This window comes from Podarcis erhardii (assembly GCF_964252035.2).
Source record: "Podarcis erhardii genome assembly, chromosome: 5".
NCBI classification, from domain to species: domain Eukaryota; kingdom Metazoa; phylum Chordata; class Lepidosauria; order Squamata; family Lacertidae; genus Podarcis; species Podarcis erhardii.
The window spans coordinates 27,670,117-27,692,818 of record NC_138509.1 but is presented as its reverse complement, the minus strand read 5'-3'; the positions used below and the strand labels follow the sequence as shown (position 1 = coordinate 27,692,818).

Here is a 22,702-nt window from a genome sequence, read left to right as displayed (position 1 = left end):
CTAGTGAGGTGTTGTAGATTAGAGCTAGAAAACAAATAAAGCATAATTCTGAATTGTTCCCAAACTTGGTTATTACTTAAATACTCTCACACAGATACAAATTAGAATATGTATTTAAATAATTTTTATCCTGCTCTTCAGCCAAAAAAGGCTCCAAGCAGCCATACAGATCACTTAAAAAGACAGTTACTGCCCCCAGGATTATAACTTGAAAATACATGACATAAAAGGAAAATGAATTTGGAGGAAGAAGTAATCAAATGAATGTTGTTGGGGTTTTTTAATGGAACACAGAATAAAAAACAAAAGCTCACCAGACAGAAGTCACCAGAATAGTGGTTGAAAAATACTGACCCAGGCTAGTGTCGTGAAGGACCACATCAGCAGCTCAGGGCTTATCATTCTGATGATTTTGCTTAGGAGCAGTCTAAAATCAAAGAAATAAAATATTATGGTCTTGCTGTTAATGTATGTGCATCATTGCAATAATGTTTCTCCAACTACTTTATCTCCCCAGGTATATGTGGAATTTGATGACCTTGAATGGGAAAAACGAGAATGGGTTAAAGTTTATGAAGATTTTGCAGCCTTCTTGGTGGAGTACCAGCTGGTCTGGGCAAAGAGAAAGGATCCTAGCCAGACTCAGGGATCAAAGACCAAGCATATTCAGTGGCCTGCACTGGTAAGATATTGAAATTCTTTTTAACAGTGGTGCAAAGGATACAAACTGCTCTGGGCCCCACTTCTCTGCCTCCCTCAACCTATTGGTTCATATTGCATATACAGTATTGCTCAGTTATTCCATTGAGGCCGATGGCTACCTTGTTATCATCATGGAGTCTCAATGTTTAGCCCTTGTGTTAGTTTAACAGAAAGCAATAGAAACATTTCAGAATATTAAAGTTCAGGGTTAAAAAAATAATCAAAATATACACCAATCAAGTTTTAGACAACAACATTGAGGCCTAGAAGTTCTTTGGCCGCTGCAAGTTCTGTTGTCGACTCCTTGCTAGCTAGCCAGAGGGAGGAGACCACTAGGGAGCAGCCCATACTCAGTACACAGAGGCTTGACTCTCTGGGCAAAGTCTGTTCCCTTCCCTGTTTTCTCTTTCCTGAAAGGAACACTTTTTAAAATCCATACTTTACCTGTTAGAGGGTGAGTGGATACTTAGAGGGTGAGGTGGAGGAATATTTTTGGGTTTTTTTTAGTCTTTTAAAATCAAAACAGCTGTTTCTAGATATTGGAAGAGAGCTATATTAGCCAATTCCTGTCAGCCTCTTTTGGGGGCCTATTTTCTAGGTTCTTCTTCCTTAGGTGCTGGAAGGTTGGTTGAGGTTGGAAGGTTGGTTGGAGAGAGAATAAAAATAAGATTGAAGGGCCTGTATGGGAAAAGGCTTTGACTTTGCTTCCTTTGTTTGTGTGGATCTTCCTCATTAATTCCATAGTCACTTGTTTCCATTTGAAATCTCATGGCTGTGTTATTGTTACAGGAATATTGCATTGTAGTTCTAGTGTTTCTGAATGGAGGGTGGTTAAAATTAGTAGGTGATGCCTTAGTTATAATTTTGAGGCAATTAAATGAAAAATATTTGCGTATTCAGTAAGCTGTAAGCACCCCACCTCCAGATTTACATGCTTAATTCCTTTACCAAATACATAACTATACAGTCTATGTTTGGCTTACAGCTTCTTGATTCAACATTTTATGATGTTATGTATTCTCATGTTATTTATTTTGTGAGTTGTTGTGTAGGCTGTTATGATGTGCCTGAGTTGTTAACTCGGCACATATTTCTTGTTCTTGTTTTGTGCTTATAGAACATTGTACTAGTCTGGAAAGGGAGTCTCAACATTGTCTCTTGGGAGCAGGGTCTTCCTGTCCACCTCCTTGAGTTTCCACCCTGATTCCATTTTTGTTCCATACCATTTACAGAGCCCAACACAAATCTCAGGATTGCACTATTTCACACAGAGACCCCCTTGAACTACATCAGATTCTTTGTTTTTCAGATTTCAGATTTTTAGATCTTTACTTAGAAGCTATATGACTATACACTCCTTGTCTCTTTCCTTGTGCAGTTGGCTTCAGTGAAGCTTTTCTGGTTTATTAAACCAGTCTCCTGTGGTGTCTAAACCAGTAGGATGTGTTTTAAGGCTCCCAAAAAACAGGATATAAAACCAGGATCTTATTATGGCTTGTAGGGAGCTCTTACCAGTTTTGAAATGATGGGAAACAATGTTTTGGGAAACCAGGAAAGTTTTCCTTGATGCCATGCCCACAAGGGGAGGGTGGGTGCAGGCACACATTCATTTCTATATGAACTGGATCACCATAATATAATTTTAGCATGTTTCCGCCCAACTGGTGGGCCAACAGGTTCACCATTTTTAGTTAGTGCAGAGGAATCACTTAATGTCTTGCAAATGTTTTACAGATTTCTTATTTTTGGTGGACTGCAGGAGCATTTCTATTTAAGCAATTTAATTTCTTCAGAAGAAAGATCACTTGTTACCTGTTTTACACACTGAAGTGGAATTGCAACTGAATTGTGCATTTGGAATCTCTAGTAAAGCTTATATAAAAGTCTTAAAGCTCTTAGAAGATCATTTCAGAGACTATAAGATCTTTATGGCTAGTACAACAAGCATAACCAATGCATGTGGGATGACTGGCCAAGCTGCAGCCCTTTCAGGGCCTTTGGTTGATTTAATGTATTCCCTCCTGAATTTCTGTGCACTTTGTTCTGTGCTGCTTGGGACCTCCAGTTTGAGTTTTCTTGGGTATCATTGAACAGTTTGGGTAAGAAAGATAAGCAATATATCTGGGATAGAATTAAGGTGCATATTAAGGGACAAAGAGTAGGAATTGCTGCTGTGAAGAGGCTTGCTTGCAGGGAGGAAGTGGAAGAACGGTAGCCATGGTGAGGACAAGGGGACTGTGTCTTTCACACATTGAGATGCTTATTTGTGGTTTAGAAACTGTGTATTCCTGATACAGAATGTTAATTCTATCTTGCAATATTAAAATATTGTCTTCATAGCTGTAGATTGGAAGCATTCATATTCAGAATCAGAAAGGCAACAGGTGCCTGCAGGTTTGTGTTCTTAGTTTATTGCAGAAAATTTACTACCTGTTGGCAAGGCTAGCAGTTTAGCAGGCACATGTGATTTCTATAGCAAATGAAAAGACTGATTTTAATTTGAAGCTTGTAAGCTTCTGTACCGTTCTTGTGAAGAACTTTTAGTTGGTTGAATGACATTTTCAGGACACTGGTTTAATTTATACAGTATTGTGCTGCTAGCTGACATATGCTTACAGAAGGTTTGAGTCTATTGAAAACAATACAGTTCCATTTAAACATCATCTTATGATTGGACTATGTTTTCTCTGCTGCATCATTATGTTTACTAGAATGTATGTGTGCATGCACTGTTCTGCACTGTCTCCTCAAGTTTATTAACAAGGCAGATACTGTGTTCCCATTTTGCTGTCAGAGGAAGTATAAAATATTCCTATGACATTGTCAGAAGTGATGCAGTTGACCTATTTCCCCATTGTAAAGACAGGACGGATTTCACAAACTAAAAGTTTTTCTGTGAAATTCATTGCTACAAAGAAGTCTAAATGTTCACTGCCACATTGAAGAGTATTTATTGCAGTATCTGAAAGTTGCCTTGAAGCACATTGTCAAAAATATTCTTATGTTGTAAATTATATTGAAAGCACAGAATTTCCCAAACTGCGTGAAACACTGAAAACATTTTCACTTCTGTTGAACATAGTTACTGTATACAGAATGATTTGACCTTGGCATACAAGGCATAAGGCATGGGATCCCTTCTGGGTTTGTCTTCCATTTAGATTTTGACAGCTTATTGCAGTTGGCCTAGATGTAATGGTACAGAAGAAATGCTGTTTGTTTGAAATGGAAATGAGACTCAGCATGTGCTTGACTGAGCAGCCTGCATGTTCTGTGGCATCTCTGTAGTGCCAGCAAAGACTAAAGGTCATATGAGGGTGCTGGGATGACTCACTGGCTTAATTTCCTCATCACATCTTAGTATATAAGATGGGGTATATAAATTGCCTTAGGGAAAATATAGTGAAAAGAAAAGAAGATGTTGCTGATTTTAGTTTATTAGTGCACTTGTGTTCATCCCTTTCAGACTCATGCTTAACCTCAGTCTACAACATGAGACCCACTTTTATTTTTTCACTACACAGGTTCATCTTTCACCTTGATTTTTAAGAGCTAGAATGACCATGTGTGGATCAGGTACAAGACCCTGTTACCATTAGAAGAAAAGTGGGAATTTGGGTCAATGCAACTTGTAGAGGAGTGAGAACTAGCAGCTGCTGAATTTTCCTTCTCACTTGACAATTATTTAAACAGTAAATAAGCTCTTTCTTCTTTCTTTTTCTTTTCGCATTTAAAAGCTGTTTTTCTTTTTTGCTCTCATTACAAAAACCATTCTAAAATTATTTTGTAAATTACTGCAAAAATAATTGGGGGTGCCACTGCTGTGAACCCACCTTAGTCTGGGGTGCAGTTTATTAATTGAAGACCAGTGGACTAGTAGAAGCTAAAAGTTAAACATTTGCAATGAATTTAGTGAGCAGGAATTATACCTGTTGTAATTCATCTTGATTTTGTGTGTGAACCCATGTTACATGTTGAAATTGTTGGGAGTGATACATTGTTTGGAAGAAGTGATATATCACAAAGGCCTGCCTGGGTGCTCTTGAACAAATCAGATCTGGAACAAATTTTGAGAGTCCTGTTCCTGCAGTGTAGAGGAGAGGAAGATAAAGTTCTGTTGCATGAACAGAACTCCTTCTTTACAAGTTTGTGTGCTCTTTTTTTGTTCTTGGCAATGTGGTGTTGTCATAGGGGAGTCTTGAGAGCAAATTTGAAAATGTTGCCCCTGTTGTAGGAAAGTAAGATGTTCTGCCCTCAAAGTTAGCACATCTGTAATTAGTACAGTGTAAATTGTGATCTCGTGAATATCATAGTGCTAATGAATAGTACCTACAATATCAGTAGGTCCAGAATTGGCCTCCACAGTCACCTCTGGACACACTGTTAAGACCATAGTCACGGAAGACAATCTTACTCTGTTACGAGTGATCGCCAAAGAAGAAGATAATATCAGTAATGAAAAGCAACATGATTTCCTCTACTTTTTAAAAATTGCATATAGTTAATTCAGTGCTCTTTCTGGCAGGGAAAACACACTTTGCTAAATAACAGAATCAATGGGCAGTCTGCAGCTGCTACAGAGAGCAAACTGTAGAACAACCACCCCAGAGTGGGGTTTCTCTCCTCTCCCTTGCTTTTATGCTAAGCAGTAGCAATAACAGCAGTGTCTCCAGCAGCTAGAATTACAGCCAACCCATGAGAGTAAAAGAATGGGTGAACTGTTACCTCTGGCTAGTGGTGTTGTGAGATCCCTCACCATAAATATGTCCAAAGCAGGAAGCCAGCTGGGTGTCCAAAAGCTCTTGGGGCTAAGGGGATGAGAGGTAGGAATAGCAGCACAGTCACACCCAGCTGGATGCCATCTGTTCTAGCCTTACTGGACTCAGCATCCAACGTACTGTGTGTCTACTCCTTTCACTCTCCATACTACATTCTCACACTGCTGCCTTAAGCAAAAAGACCCATCTCTCCCCTGCCTTCCTTTGGAGAGGGCTGGTGTCTTCTTGCAAAATTAAATGTTTGGGGTGATCAAGCAGTTCCTAAATAAAAGAGGTGCATATTTTGAAGAGCAAAATGGATCTATAGTTAAGAAGTCAAGTTGCAATCACTTCTAGAAAGCAATCAAAACAGAGTATGTGGGAAGGAGTGGGTAGCAGAACTGGTGAGACTGAGGTTAAAGAAAAGGATTAGCAGGGCTAAAGAGCAAGGCCAGTCCAAGGCATAAAGTATAGAATCTGTGAGCTTAGCACATGGTAGTGGAGAACAGGAAAAAAAATCTGCAAAAGAAAATAAAGAACCAGAAAAAAATTCCAACCCACATTTCAACAAAACAGCAACTTCTTCCTCAAAGACCAGGGGTCGGCAAGGTTTACCTTGCCTGGGCCAGCTCACTCCAGCGGAGATCCTTCCACAGGCCAGATCGTGAGGTGCGTGTGCCCGCAGTTTCCAGCATCTGCAGACGCGATTTTCGGTGCCACGGAAGCGAATCCCTGCGCTGCGCCAGTTTAGCGCAGTGCGCAGGGACTTGCCAAGCGGGCGGCTTGGTTTGGGGGGTTTTGTTTACTAAATGCAGGTCAAATATATGACATTAGGTCACTCTCTAGGGCATCAGAAAATTTTCCAATGCAAACTGAAAAATTTCTGGTGAAAATAACTCTAATTTGCATAGGAATTTCCCCCCACCCCCAGAAAGCCCAAATATCTATTTAGTAGAAACCAGCTCAGAAGCTTTCTAGTCTGCTGCAGTCAGCAGCCACGTGCCAGTAAACATTGCAGCAGGGTTTTTCTCCCCGTTAAAAGGGTTTGTCAGTGCATATCAATTGTTCAAGGATTATTGTGCTCCTATTACTGAATTAAGATTAGTGGTAGTATAGCATTTCCTTCACCACCACAACCTTGCTTCCCAACCCCCCTCATATGGAAAGGCCTTTAATTTTATCAGTCTAGCCTGATAAGCTTTCTTAATCATTTCTTGTAAACAAAGTGACTGCTTTCACTTTGTAATCTCTTCACTGATATATTGCTAATTGTCTTAAACTAAACTAGGCCATATTTTTCTTTGCCTTATATAAAACAAAAGATATATTCTAGTATAAATGTTATAGACAGCAGCAGTATATGGTTTTAAATCTGTATTACGCAAACATTATATCAATAGAATGTTTGTTGTCCTCCCTTTTTAAAATGTAGCAATTTATCTGAAGAAAATTACTTTTAATTTTAATTGCTTTTTTTAATGATGATGATGATGTTGATGCAGGAACGTTTTCTAGCATGGTACAAGCTTCAGTCAGTAAATGCATCTCTTTTGAGTAGCTCCCTTTGTACATAGTACAGCTTACTAAGAGGACCTTGCATTAGAGCTACTCATTTAAATGTACACCTCTCTACTCCTGACTGGAAGTGCCAGGGCATAAATGGAAGGGGCCACTAGCTGTTGATCAAATCACTTTATTCTCAGTATTATAGGACACAGACCAATTAATACACACAAAACTCTTATTAAAATGTCTCTAGGTGATTTACTTACTTTTCATCGCTAAACTTCATGGTTGTTTAACTGTGTAACGACAGCAGCACCTCCAATACAAGAAAGAAAGAGCAATAAACATGATAATCATATTCCCTCAAATTCCTGAGATTATTTTGTTCCCTCCAATTTCTCTTCTCTGGATCTTAACCCTGCTGCAAAAGCCAATAGTACAAATACAGTCATACCTCAGGTTAAAGACGCTTCGGGTTAAATCTTTTCAGGTTGCGTCCCGTGGCGACCCGGAAGTTACTTCCGGGTTTCGCCGCTCGTGTATGCACAGATGCTCAAAATGATGACATGCGCATGTGCAGAAGTGGCGAATCGCAACCCGCAGAAACGGGTTGCATTCTGTTCATGTTGCGAATGGGGCTCCAGAACGGAGGCACCACTGTATTCCTTTTTACACAATATTTGCCTGGTCCGAACAACACACTTAGCCAAACGTTGAGTTAGTATGAATATGCAGGCTCCCTGAAAAGAGCTCATAGCTGCTTTGTTCCTCCTAATCCCCCCCATCCCCCAGCTGCTGCACCACCAAGCTAAACCAAGCTTTGGTTTAGCATGCCATCCCAAATGGACAATCACAAGAATAAAGTGGGTCCATATAGTCAGTCTTTCTCTTTCTCTTTCTCTTTCTCTTTCTCTTTCTCTTTCTCTTTCTCTTTCTCTTTCTCTTTCTCTTTCTCTCCCCCCCCCCCCGGCTTATAAAGCATTGTAGGCCAGGGTTCAGCACACAACAAAAACTGTATAATGAAGGTGCCACACATACTTCTGTAGGGAGGGCATTATACAATTTAAGCACTGCCACAGATAATGCCCTTCCCCCCAGCTTTTGCTTGGTGGGTGGTGCCAAAGCCTACTGATCTTTACTCCCAAGAAGGTCTCTAGGGCAGTCTTTTATATATTTGGGGTCTGTTTCAACAGCAGCATAATGATAATAATGATAATATAAGATTTCAACAAAAGTTTTATGTTTATAGCGCGCGCTCTCTCTCTCTGAACTTTTAAATAAGTAAAAGTAATGTTGAACTAGAATATGTCTTGGAAGGAAGTGTGCATTTTCAATTTTCCCTTTCTTCTGCTGTTCTCTGGATCTGTTATGCTCTCAGCCTTCCAGAAGTGACTCACATTTTCAGTGCTGGCTGTCATCCAAGTTGCAGATAAAAGCCCTCCAGCTGGCTATCCATCTTGTTCTACACTTCAGCAAAGGAGTTGCAGTGAAGCGTTGCTGTTGGCAGTACAGAGCAGCTCCTCTAGCAGAGTTATATATAAATATTTTTCACAATTTCTGTAGAGGTTAATGAACAAACGCTAGCACATGCAAGTAGCATTTCTTGATAAAAGTTCATAAGAGTTCTTTGAGACAAAAGAAATCTATCTTAGTCTTTCTTCAACCTCAGGAGCTATCAATGCTTATCAAACAAAAAATTCTTTTTTTATAATCTTGCCGTATAGTTTAAACTCTCAAGGGAACTTTGACCACCATTCTGCATACTCAGATGCTGTATGTACATGTACATACTCACTTGCTGTATGTACTACTAACATTTCTTTTATATGCTGAAGTCACAAATCATTAGGATCAGTTTTTCTTTCATAAAGGAAAACTGAGCTTGTGTTTGAGCCACATTGAATAACTTTTCTGTAAAGTAGGGCACACTGTTAGCAGAAATACACTAGTACCGTGGCTGTAAGCCAAGACAGTAATTGAAGGTCATGGATTGTTTGCTAAGTGCAGTTCTGTGTGCTGTTTTGGTCCATAGGGGGACTGGCAATGCCAAGAAACAAAGAGAGCTCTGTTTGTTTGGTTTTTTTAAGGTTATGGTATGGATTGCTTGACAGTTAATGCCTGACTGTGAGTTGAAGCAAATGGTGGCTTAATGAAATATTATAAATTCTGTAACTTTAAATAAAGTTTGTCACGTGTGAAAGTTTGTATACCTCAATACTTTGTAATGCTGGTTTCTGAAATAAATTGTGGTGTACGTTACGCAGTCACTCTCACTCTACATTTACATAGTTGCTCAGTTTTGCCTGCATTTTTTTACTTCAATTTTTTTTTTACGGCAAAACAGTTGCTGGTGAGGTATTAGAATGCAGCAACCACAATTAAACTCTGTTCAAGTAGCACACATTTACGAGTTTCAACTAGCCTTGCATTTATATTCATGCAGATACAGTATTTTCTTAGGTCTGGTTTACATAAGCATAGAATGAGATGACGAGGTCCTGTTGTGGTAGAATATTCTGTATTAAGGAGGCTGAACGTAGGGGGCACCATGCTTTTCAGGTTTTGTTTCTTTAATCTTAGTTAAGCGAAAATTAGCACACCCCTTTTTTCAAGAACCCCTGTTAGCAGCAGTTTGCAACCTTTTAACCACTGTTAGGGCAGTAAGGAAAATTTGCACATTAGAAGATAGCATGAAACAGCTGTTTGTCCCCATCCCTTAGTTGATAGTTAAGAAACAGGCAGTGTTACATCTGCACCAACCCTGTGTCATAGTTTTCTTGAAGAACATAGGTAAAATACTTAAACTATCCAAGTGCTGTTGCTTGTTTAGGTCATTCTAACACAATTTGTTGTGACACCTTTAAATCACTGTAGTTTACACACCAAGTAGCTAGTGTCTGTAGTAAGGTTAAAAATCCTGTGGATAGTCAGAGGGTTCTTCACTTTCTTTCCTACTTTGGGCATGCAGACTGTGATATGAATAGTCAATGGAATTTAGGGTTAACAGCAGCAAACTGCTGAAATGGTTTTGAGGTTGTAGGAAAGGGAGTAAGATGTCTAAGAATTCCCTGATGTGTAAAATTTAGATGGTTGATTCAGAGGAAAAAATGACTCTAGCTTTGATCATGAAAACAAGTCCCTTGAGCTTTAAACAAGACCTATATTTTTAGTAGGACTACTAATGCAGCAGATACTAATGTATTGCTTGTTGAATGCTATTAATACATGGATATACAAACTTTGCCTGTCAGTTTTGATTGCGTTTTAATACATGTTTGTCTTGTCATTATAGAGAAATGAAACATTTTGCACAGATATTTTGTGCACCAATGAATTGAAGCGTCAACATCAAGTTGTTGTTGTTGCTGCTGTTGCTACTGCTTATTTATGGTTGTTTAAAATAACATCCCAGGTTAGAAGTGGAGGGAAAGAAATCAATAAAAATAATTTCTTGTGATAGTAATTTGTTTTAAACAGTTTTCAAGTTGTATTTTAAATTGTGGCACACCCTTGGTCCTTATGGTGAAATAATGTAAGTTAATTTGGAGATTTGTTCCATTATTGCTGGAGAAAATATCAATAGAACAAGTGGTTGGAATGTTTTGTATTTGCTCCAGCATTGTAAGGTAGCCAAATGTGAGCTTAGGACATATGCTTTTTAACCACTGTGTCACATCAGCGCATGTTTTATGTGTTTTAAAGGCACATGAAATCATGTTTCTACCAAAATACAGTTAATGGAACCTTAAAACAAAGGATGAATGGAATAAGAATGATGAGTGACTGTGATGTGAGCAAGCTCAGCAGTGTTCACACTCTAAACATACTCCTTGTCTCTAAGCAGGTTTCTTTTTGCCTTTCAGTTTACCGTAACAAAATTCAGTCTTTCCACCTCTGAAGTGTGTGGATGAATTGTGTGTAACAATTCCTTGTGTATGGTGCAGACAGGTGTATACTTGTGAACATGTATATTTCGTAACATTGGGAGTAGCCTGCTGACGTACTTGCACATTCAATAGAAAGATATATTTCAAAGCTGATCCATTAATTTGCTTACTGATGTTATCAGAATGGGGGGGGGGGACACCAGCCCTGTCATTCCCTTGATTACAAAATTCACACATTATTATACTTTAGTGCAGAATGATGGGTCCAAAAATGCAATAAGGACATCTGAAATGTCATCACTTCTTACAGGCTAAGACTGTTGAAAGTGTATTTTAAGCAAGAATCCTAGATACTGTTTTCAGCCCATTACTGCCTTGACTGCCACACTTCTTCCTTTTTTCTATTGGTTTTGAGCAAGAAATAATGTTTCAGTACAGATTTTGCTAGCTCCTTTATTCTGAGAAGAACATTCAGCCACAGAAGGTTCTTGGAGGGATTAGTTTTGTACAGGTTCCATGTAGGGATTGCTAATGTGACTTCATTTAACATAGCTATACTTCAATGCAGCAATTCATCTCTGAGGTTGGGAACAGGGCAGTAGCTCAGTAGGAGAGCATCTACTTTGTGTGCAGAAGGTTGCAGGTTCAAACCCCAGCATCTCCAGGTAGGGCTGAGAGAGATCCTTTCCTGAAATCCTGGAGAGTTTATGCCAGTCACTGCAGACTGAGCTAGATGAACCATTAGTCTGACTCCGTATAGGGCAACTTCCTATGTTCCTGTGTTCCACTGCAACTGGGGTGGGCAACCTTTTTGGCCAGGGAGGCCAGATCCTTACCTGCTCCTACCCACACAGGCCAACTTTGATAGGTGGGCAGGACCACCCATCTTGTCAATAATCTGACATTATGATGTCAGATGCTTGATGGATAGGTTGTCCCACCCACCTGTTAAAGTCCTTTGCCCAGTGCTCTCAAGGGCTCAACAACCAACTGATTTTCAGGCACTTGATAACTATAGCACAAGGGGCTTTTACCAGCCCTATGCTTGCCAATTGGGAAGCAAAGAACATAGGGCTGGAAAGCTGCTTCCTACACCGATCAGCTACATGAGTAAGTTTGCCACAGGGAAGTCAAATAATGCCGCTAATCCAGTTGAATCTCTCTACCTTTCCTGCACTTGATGTCACAACATATCATCTGGTAGGGAGTAGGTTGGTGTGCTTTGGGGGGAAATGGCCTTGTGGGTCAAATTCAGTCCATGAGCTGGAGATTTCCCATTCTGAACTAAGAGTAAAATAGTCTCATTTTGACACAGGATTATCTGGGGTTTAGTGCATCACTCCCTAGCTACATTTTGTATGTGCTAGGTTTGAACATTTTTGCTTGATGTAAACTATTTTGGTTTCTTTTTAAAGCTGCTTGATTTTCATATTACTAATACTCCAGTGTGCCAAGTAGTCTCCTTAGAAAAAGGCAATTCTCCCTGGACCCTTTGTTTGAGGTTCTCTTTGGACTTTGTTTACTAGTTTCTGTGGCTTAAAAACATTTAGTCCATTGTTCTTCATTCTAGACTATCTTGACTTTAACATGATATGACTGCTTTCACCTTGGTGACATGCCATTTTTGTACCATCAATTTTTCATTATATCTTTGAGAAACAAGTCTTAAAATAACTTACTTATCTTTCCAGTTAGTTACTACCTCTTGATTTAACAAATTGACCTCCAAAATGTATGTGAGCGTGACTGCTAACTTTTCTTTAGCCTTATTGTTTCCTGGACAGATAACAGAAAAATCATCAGATCTTTCTCTTTGCATGTTTCCCCGGGTTGATAAATAAAGCAGCCTTCCCTAACCACTGGGGCTTTTCATATATTTTTGACTACATCTCCCATCTATCCAGCGTGGCCAGTGATCGGGGATGGTAGAAGTTGGAACCCAACAACATCTGAAGGGCATTAGCTTGGGAAAGGCTAAAATAATGCTTTGTCAGTATTTTTCTGCTCCCATTGTGAAGGCTAATGGTAGACATATACAATCATATCCACTTGTATTTAGTTTGGTAAGCTCAACAGAAGTGCCCCACTAATATCTTCTGACTTGGAATTACATGCATATACATTTGCTATGTACAGAGCAATGCTTCTTTCAGTTTTTACTTTCTTTCTTTCTTTCTTTCTTTCTTTTGAGTAGTCTGTATTTTCCCAGATGTGTTCTGTTTCTTACCATGTCTTATTCCATAATTCCATGTGCCAGGATAGCCAATGAACCTTGTTTATTTCATATGGTATTTTAAATGTATGTATACCAATAGAAGTGTAATGTGCTGTGGTCTAATAATAGTCATGTGCAGCTGCATACTGCTCAAAATGTATGTCTACACCCATAGTTACAAAAGGGAGACTTTTAATATTCCAGTATCTGTAAACGGATTTTTTGAAGGTTTGGTAGATAAAATGCTCACCATCACATGAATCCCAAAATTTAGCAACATCCATATGCCCCTTAGATCACATGTATTTTGGAGCCATGAGGCATCACAGCATATTACTTGCCTTGAAAATCAGTTTGGCCAGCTACAGGGCTTACATTCTACCTTTTTATTTTAAAGACTTAGAGCATTGTACTTTCATTTAAGAATTCAGTTAAAAAAAAATCCCTCCCCCAGTGCAGCAATATTTCCCCTTTGTTTTAATGTATTTCAGAATGTGCTGAATTTTAAATTGGTTTTATAATTTAAGACGTGGCCCCAACACACAAACATGCAGTGGAATAATTGACTTTGTCATCCTTGGCTCCCTGGTATCTGCTAGTTCCTCCAAAGCTACATTAATATAAACAAAACAATGCAAAGTTGTAGGTAGAACAGCTGCATAGGACTCCAATCCCAATGTTTGTCAAAATTGCACCCTGCTTTTCCTCCAAGGAGCTCAAAGCACCAGTTGGCTGTTGTTGGCATCCGTCTGTCTCGAGAGACAGTGGTGTTCACCTCTGGGAGTGAAGTCAAACTGCTGCTGTAATGCAGCTTAAAATGGAGTTTGGTTGTCCCCAAATTACACTACTCATTATAATGAGACATGAAGAGTTGAGCAGATAACAACACAATTTAGAGACTTGCACTCTAGTAATAGTTCAAAACTATGTTGCTAGATTATTTGGGCTATAGAACTTCCCCTGTGCATGGAGGAATCCCTATATATGCACTATTTCTTGCTGGGCCTGCGATCCTACGTGAACAAGTTTCACTAAATCTGAGTAAACGTACATTGAATAGTCTGTAAGTAATTCAGGAAAGTGGAAACCCGATACCTGCATTTTCTGTACAGGGATATTAAACTTGAGCTGCCAGTCTCTCCTTTAGTCTGGCTTTGTCTGTAGTTAAAATTATGACCCATGCTCCCTGGCCAGCCCAGCCAAATGAGTAATCAGTAATGTGACTCGTGCTGGAAGTGACTCCATCACCACCTGTGACGGGGGATTAGTTACAGTTCACAGAGCACCGCCTCTTCCCTTCTTTCAACATGTCGTAAGCAGAGGGATAGCTTCTCCTTTCCGTGTCTGCTCAGCTGTAAGGCAGTGTATGTGCAGGCGAAAAAGTATTGTTCCAGACATTTTCTCTCCTATGGACTGCTAGCTGACGGTTCCTTTGTATCTTTGAAGACTGCTTTGTTATGTAAGCGACCTTGGCAGAAATTATCATGACCCAGATCTGGGAACGCAGTAAGTGCTTCAGTTGCAGGATTTCTTAGTCGTTAACACACACATTGCTGATGACAAAGAGAGCTGTAATCTGCTCAGCCAAGCCTAGGTTCTTGGGGTGGGGGAGGTGGGGAGAGACTCTAATTTGTGTAATTCTAAGGTTAGATTTTGTTCCCTGTACATATATTTGTGTTGAGTTCTATATTGCGACGAGCACTAGAAATCGCTTACTTACTGGCTGGCATGTCTTGTGAAAATTTTAAATATTAATGAAAGGTACTTTGAAGCAAAATAAGGTTAGCGTTGTAGCTCTCCATATATTATGAATGATTTCTAAATCTTGCCTTATATTAATAAAAGCTACTTAAAAGTTCTGTCAACAGTGTATGCCTTTGGATATTTAAACAAGAATATAGCAAAAATGTGTCAAACCTCATTCCCTGCTTCCTCATCTTTTAAAAACTTGTAATTATTTTGTTTCCAGTGGTTTCAACATTTGATAGGATACAAATCTAGGATCTAAACCTTGTTTGCTAGCTTTCTCAAGTGCCTAAATTATTCTTAATTTGAATTCTAGCAAGTTTGAATAAGAAATGTATAAAAAAATCTGTAGTAAATATCTACTTGAATTACAAAACGTCACACAATAATTAAGAACAGTTCTAAGATTATTTCTGAAAGGACTGGTAGATGATGCAGAATGATACAACGCCTCCTGCAATTAAGTAAATATATTTCCTGCTGCAGACAGGAAATCGAAATGGGGATTTTTTTTTGTGTGTGTGTGTGTGTGTGTGTGTGTGTGTGTGGAGGTGGGAGTGGAGAGATTGAGCAGCTGAATTCTGTGTTAGGAACTCTTGCTTTTTTAAAGTCTTTCAGAGAAGGATCGGCTGGTCTGTTTTCTCTCATATGAATGGAATTTAGTTCTGCATGGAGACCCAAACAAGACTGTTGTTCTGAGTGTTAGTATAAAAAGGAGGTTGTAATAGTAATATAGATATCTTCATCCTACTAGCAGAAATTTCCTTTCTCTTGCTTCCCCTTTATTATTACTTTTGCAAAGATAGCTGGTTCTAAATTGTCCCTTGTTTTTAATATGGCATTTTGCAGTAGGGCTAAAAATAGTCTGTAGCCCAATCTGGTTCACAGTATCTTTGACAACAGCTTCCTAAGGCAATGAAAGTAACTTGTAGAATGGTAGATGTGTGTTTTTATTAATATCATTTTATTGATTTAAAGAGTCCAGAGACAGAAGAAGCAAAAATATAAATTTATGGTAGACCTGTATAGGTCATTATTTACTTGGGTTCACAGAGGTCTGTTTCTTTTAATGCAGCATGCATCATAGGTGAAAAATGAGCATATGGGGTGCCACTTAAAACATGTGGCCTATTCCGATCCTGAATTGGAAAAGGAGGTACTGTATAGCTACTACATAAAATCCATGCTAACAGCATGCCATAACCTTTACATATAAAGTGATACTTGTGTTTTGATTTATTTCTGTTTTTATAGTTAAGCCAGTTCATAAACAACCATGGTTTCCCCACGTATACATTGAATGTATGAAAATGCACCCTAAAAACTAGGGCAATGAGGAGCAAGCTTGGGCATGATTGTTTTGGGAATTACACCTAAACATCCCATAAATTTAATTTCTACTTTAGCCAGCACTACTAGTTGCTTAACATTACTCTCAGAACCCTTTGACCTTTGCAAGGAAAGGAGGGTGAGGGAGGTCACGTCTTCTAAAGAATGTGTTTTTCACATTAGTAAATGACTTAAATCTCATGGGAAAGGCAAACCACCTGATTAGCTTGAGTAATATTCTCATATTATTAAAATGAACTCCCTGAGTTTCCTGTCAGTTTTATACCTTGCACACCTCCCATTTCTAAAAAAATGCTACCTACAGATTTAATGGTTAAATATTATTAGATACTTGTTGCAGCTCACCTGGAATGTTTTAGAAGCTAGAAGCAAATAATGAGGCTTTAAACATTTTTAAAATAATGAATTTTAAAACCATTGATGCTTACACATAGATAAATAAGCATCCCCTTCCTTAATTGGCTGAGCATTTTGATGTTACGGAATAACTGACTCTGGGGGAGGTCAGAATAGAATACAGGTAATACACATCTTCCGCTTACTTTATTTATACGATCGCAGCTTTGCACGGTTGGGAAGGAAAATAAATAAATAAATGGAGAGAGGAAGAAACCCACTCTCCATTTATTTACCCTACCCATGCACAGCTGTGATTGTGGGCCTTCATGGCTTTGGGTAGGCACCAGGAGGCAGCATGTCAAGAGTCCTCACATCAAGTTTCCAAAGCCAGGTAAGCAGCCTTGCACCTTGCGGGGGGGGGATTCCGGGGGGCTGAATCTCTGTGTTTTTGGACCCCTGGGACCAAACTCGCTTAAGATAAGAGTTACCTGTATTGAAAAACAGTGCAGCTTTGTGAGGATCATGAAATATCAGTTTTTAGTGAGGGATATCTTACACAAGTTCTAGAGACAGGAGTAACTGATGTTGGTGAAAAGGGAATGGAGGAACCTTGGAGGCTATGAGACAGCAGGACATGGAATCAATAGGAAAGGGAGAGCAGAGTGGATGCGCAGATGGTACTTTAGGTGGCTTGAATTTTGCCTACTAATTTAGTTACTAGCAGGTCTTTAGGGGTTTTTTTAATTGGCACACAAAGTTTCCATTAATAAGAAGCTTTAAGAAGATTGCCAAGTTATTCCAGGCAGTAGTATATATATGAATTAAACAACTACACCATATAAGGCAAATACCTTTGAAATGAAGTCAGCCTTGGAAGACAGAGTTTGGTACTTAAGTACGATAAAATAGTAGTAGTGCAGATTTTATCAAGTGCAGCACACTAACCAAAATATTATTTATTGATCTGTATGTTGATATTGTTTCCAGTGACAATTAGCTTTAACTACCCACAAACCTAAAAGTTGTCAATTTCCCCATTTATCCAAGGAAAATTATGAAGTTTTGAAGTACATAATTGAAAGGCCTTCAAAACCTTTTTGTTTTTAACACAGCAAATGTGCTAGAATTAAAGAAAACAATGATTAATTTCCTCTTTCTTTTTCGCCTTTCGTATCTGGACACCAGCTCAATTGAGCAATTAAAGAAAAAGTTGGAAGCAAACTGCTATTTAATACTGTTTGGAAGGGGTGTCCTTGTAATAGTGTTGCCTCAAGGACTTCTGGTTGGAAATGTTTGTTTTTTTCCTGCTTTTTTTTAATCAGGCTGAGCCATTCTACCTTTTATAGGGCCATCTACTGAGAACAGAATGCCTTCCCAAGAGCAGTGTAAGGAGTTTATTTGGCCCGCAGCCTGCAGATTTTGTGTCCTTGTGGGGGTTTCCATGGTAACATTTCAAAATTGTTACTGTTGTTTATCTTTGCATCCATTCTGTGTCTGGAAGCTGGATGTGAATTATTGTGGTGTATGAGGTGGGGAAAACAGCTGAACACAAGGAACATTTTTAACTACTAGACTCATTTCTGACTATTAAGTTAGCAAACAGGAGTTCTGCTCTACCTTTTTAAATTGATTTTGTTTGTTTGTTTAAACAAGTGTTTTAAACTGCTTGTGGAATTCTAAAATAGGTATACCTAGCCAGCTAAAGAATTGATACAAATGCCTATGACCCTCCTTTAATGTCAAAAAATATCTTAGTTGACATCTGCCAGTATTATGCCAACGCTATTCAGATTAGCAACTATGAAATTACTGTTCTATGGGAAAACACATTCATGTTGATAAAATGTATATGTAACATGATGGCATGTACATAAAGCCTTCCAAGATATGTTACTTGCGTCTTCTGTGATGCATGTGCACATTTTTATTCATAGATTCAGGTAGGTAGCCATTTTGGTCTGACATGGTCGAAATATATTCAAAAATCAAAAAATCTGAAGAAGTGTTCATGCACATGAAAGCTTATACCAAGAACAAACTTAGTTGGTCTCTAAGGTGCTACTGGCAATTTTTAATATATTTTTATATATTTTATTTAATTTTATAAATTTTTATACTGTCCTTCATCTGGACATCACAGGGCAATTCACAGCATCAAAATACAAAATGAAAACACAAAACACATAATAAAACAAAAGCAAATGCACAAAAGGCTAAGTTAATTGGGAGCTCCTCCTAGCTGCTTGAAAAGTATTTTTCCAACTCCTTGGCCTGCAAGAAATACTTGTACTTTTCAGGATATGTGGAGCCTGGTGTTATCTTACTGTATGCTCACGTTATCTTCTCATCAGTCAAACCAATTTGTGCTTGGGGCCATTTGTTGTCATGTAGTGATACGAAGCCTAGTTGTGACATAGTATTGTACTCCATGAGTGGTGTATATGGCTAAAGGATGCCAGAGTTCATGGAAAGCTATTGTTCATATACATAGTCAGGGCATGTGATTCTATATAAGCTTACTCTGGTGGCCCAGTGGCGTGAGAAGCCTAGAAAATAAACTGATGGAACAAAAAGGTTCTCTGAGTCTATCTTAGTTTGTCTTTTAACTAATGACAGATCTTCTATCTCTCGTCTGTTCCTCAAAATCAAAAAGTGTTTTCTTTCTGGAACAGAAATACTGTTACATTAGCAAAGAAATGATAACTGAAATGGGCAGCATAGAAGGCCATAGTATAAAACTAATACATGCTAGTTGTATATTCTAGTTGAATGTAATAAACATACCAGGAATTTGCCTGTCATTATCTTGAACATGATCTCTGATCCCCATGTTCTAGTCCATTTGTAAGTTCTACTTCATTTGTTGCAACCCTATTGTGTAGTTGAACACCACATCTAAATATTACTGGGTATCTTTCACAGTTTTTTTTAAAAAAAAAACAACAGTTGGGAGCTGATGGGCTGTTCGTGTTCACTACCATATCTAGCCTGTACTATTTGAAACCAAGGGAGGAAACCTAGGCAGCAATGGCATTTTTCATTCTCCCCGTCAGGCAGGAAAAACACAACAGAAAACAAGAAAGACCTTCTTTTGTTCCTTCTGTTTGCTTACCATCTTGTATCTGCGTCTGTATCTCCCTGTCACTTGGTGAAATGGTACAGCTTGTAAAACTGAGCTCCAGGGCACCAGTCCAAACCACCAAGCTTTATATTCCACTCAGCAAAGGTGGCTTTACCTCTATAACCAAACTCTCTTCATCACCATGCTCCTTCCTAGGGAACCCCCTTGAGAGACACTGTTCATGTTTTCTATAGAAACCTGGCGCGTGCACACGTCCCCCCAACAGTGTGCCAAATCAAAATAAGGATGGAACCATTGAGATTCTGAGTGAATTGCAGAGGGCTGATGTGGTGCCCATGCTCTACATTTCTCATCATCGTAGCTAAGGAAACTCCTTATATTGGGTTCTTTTATCATTTCACAAACTTTGGCCCAAAAGATTCCACAATGGTCAGTCTTGTTTGCTGTCTTATAATTTAGAAGTTGCCACCTTCCTGCTCAGACTGCCCAAAAGTTGTTATTCAGTCTGTCCCATCTGTTATGGGCAGATGAAGGAATTTTATGGTGGGTTAAGCCTATTTTTGTCACCTCTACAGCCTCTTGTGCATGTGTTCTCTTTTTATAGGCTTCTTTTCGCTGCTTGTATGTGCTGAAAACACAGAAACTATCAAATCTAGCAATTTGTTGATGACACAGTGCACTGTGGCAGAGTGGGCATGGTGATAGACTGCCAGAAGCACATATTGGGGAGAGGAAAAGAGATTATATGTTGGAAAATGCACAGATAGGGGGAACAGAAGCTTGTCTTCAACCGTTTTCTATTAGCAATTTCATTCTGTGATGCTAGTCTGCCATGTTTTTGGAATGAGATTGAAAATCTTCCCCAAAAAATAATGCATTAAGTATATTACTGTTTAAAAGGGGGGCATGTAATTATTGATCTAAATAATTATTCAGATACTATTATATATCCAAGTAGCTGATAAGTTTATTTTTATAGTTATTGAACAAAATTTAAAAATAGAATGCTTTGATCTTTAGAAAGCATAATGTTTAAATGCTTCTATTTTGTCCACAGACGTTCAAACCATTGGTTGGGAAAAGTTTGTACAATTCTATCACTGCAGTTGAATTTCTTGTGGACAAACAGCTGGATTTTGTAGCGGAAGATAGTGCCTTTCAGCCCTATCAGGTAAGGAAAACAGTTGTTACTAAAACTAACATATCTGGCTAGATTGAATTGCATATAGTTGTTCTTCTGATTTGATGTTGAGCAGCTATCTGTGATACTTCTGCTCTCTGAATGGTCTTCTCTTAGGACCTGGTGGCACATCTGGGAAAGATTTTAATGATATACTGGGGAAAAAACAGCAGTTTAGTATTAGGAATAGTTCATTATCCTAAAGCTATTCTCTGGTCGCAGTCTTAGCTTTATAACAGGGATGTCCAAGAGGTCAATTGCAATCTACCGTCTATGGCTGGGTCCCTTTCCTTAGTGTTGGTAAAATAGAATCTGGCCCTGCCCCCTTGCCCCACCCTCCATTGTTGCACAATCTGCAGAATGGAAGACGGAGTTTACTCAGTGAGGCTGTTTGTTTCCCCAGTAATCCGTTGATGAGTGGCTTTTCCCCTCTGTCCCTAGAATTCTCAAAAATCGGGGCTTTCCTCCTCCCTAAAAAAAAGCTCAATAACTTTGACCTGAAAGGGGGTAGATCACTGCCAGATTTTAATTCTGTGAGTAGATCGCAGTCTCTTGGGAGTTGGCCACCCCTGCTTTATAAAATACATTTGACATTATTCTTGGTCATTCGTTGATAAAAATTAAACTTATTTCTCTGTGTGTTAATCACCATGGTGTCAGTTGATTGAGGCTGCAGTCTCAAAACTATTTTGGAATTGTCCCATTTAAGGACAGCAGGATGGTTGATTTGTGATTCTTTTGCTTCTGCAGTAGTAGTATATTTTTCACTAATTGGTTGGAATATGTGTCTACTTGAAAGCAAAAGCAAGATTTTTGGCAACAGGTTTCTTAGGATTTTAATTTTAAGAGGAATTGTGACATGAACCTGCTTCAAGAAAACCTATTGCTTTAAGAATTCAATATATTTGGCTATCATAACTAGAAGCCATGTATGGGAAAGTGCTTTTCAGCTCTTCTTAAATAAGGTTGCACTCTCCCGAAAGAGCAGACAGTTTGAAAATGTTATTGGACTCTGTGCTAACCAAAAGGGAGGCTCAGATGATGGCAGTCTCCAGGAGTGTGTTTTACCAGCATCAGCTGGTGTGCCAACTGTGGCTCTATCTGGTGAGCTTTGTCCTAGCCACAGTAATTCCAGACTTGACTACTGTAACACACTTTCTGGGGCTGCCTTTTGATTGCTTTTCAGCTAGTTAAAAATTCAGCTACTCAAGACTTGAAGGGAGCAAGGCAGGCAAATTCCGACTAAGCATCAAGAATAACTTTCTGACCATAAGAGCTGTTTGGCAGTGGAACAGCGACTCCCACGAGGGATGGTAGACTCTCCTTTCTTGGAAGTTTTTAAGCAGAGGTTGGGTGGCCATCTGCCATTGCCATTGGGGGGGGGGGGTTGGACTAGATGACCCTCAGGATACTTTCCAACTCTGCAGTTCTGTGATTCTATGGTTATTGTGTTTCAGAGTCTAATTTAAAGTGCTGGTTCTAATTTTTAAAGCCTTGAATAGTTTGCGTCAGGATTAATTGAAGGACCACCTACACCAATATTAACCTGCCTTTATATTAAGATCAATGTGGGAGGCCTTCCTCATTTGCCCACCACCACTATCAGTGAAATTAGTAAACATGAAGGGCAGGAACATTTCTGTGGTTGGCCCCACTACTCTGAAATCTGTGGTCAAAAGATGTCCAGAAAGCTGCCACACACTGGTCCTTCAGGATGGCTTTAAATACCTGTTTGTTTCAAGTGATATATGCTTGAACAACTTTTTTGTTAGTTATGGTTCTGCTTTTAGCTGATGGCTTTGCGGAAATTGTGTCTTATATTCTGGACTGCATATGTTACTGTTAGCATTCCTAGCTTGTTGGTGTGGGTGTTTAGTAGAATGTAACTGGTGCTCTTGTTGAATCCTTGGCAGGTTTGTGGAATATGCAAAAAGCCCA

At 39.0% G+C, this 22,702-nt stretch overlaps 1 protein-coding gene and 1 long non-coding RNA gene across 5 annotated transcripts in view; one reads left to right on the top strand and one right to left on the bottom strand.

Moving 5' to 3' along the window:
* JMJD1C (jumonji domain containing 1C) overlaps positions 1–22,702 on the top strand; it is a 123,996-nt gene that overhangs the window by 45,073 nt on the left and 56,221 nt on the right. For 3 of the 4 annotated variants that reach the window (XM_081861115.1, XM_081861113.1, XM_081861112.1), the window contains exons 2-3: positions 518–682; positions 20,642–20,755. Coding sequence is in view for 2 of the 4 variants with exons in the window: in XM_081861113.1 (XP_081717239.1) it covers positions 518–682; positions 20,642–20,755 (279 nt within the window). In the remaining 2 variants the exon portion in view is untranslated. Of the gene's footprint in view, positions 1–517; positions 683–11,891; positions 11,963–20,641; positions 20,756–22,702 lie in introns of those variants that run through there. The other variant, XM_081861114.1, reaches the window with a different exon arrangement.
* Positions 272–8,443, bottom strand: LOC309341676. The gene is made up of 3 exons (XR_014156524.1): positions 8,363–8,443; positions 7,232–7,281; positions 272–427 (listed from the first exon to the last, which is right to left on the bottom strand). It is a non-coding gene; the product is annotated as an uncharacterized lncRNA (long non-coding RNA).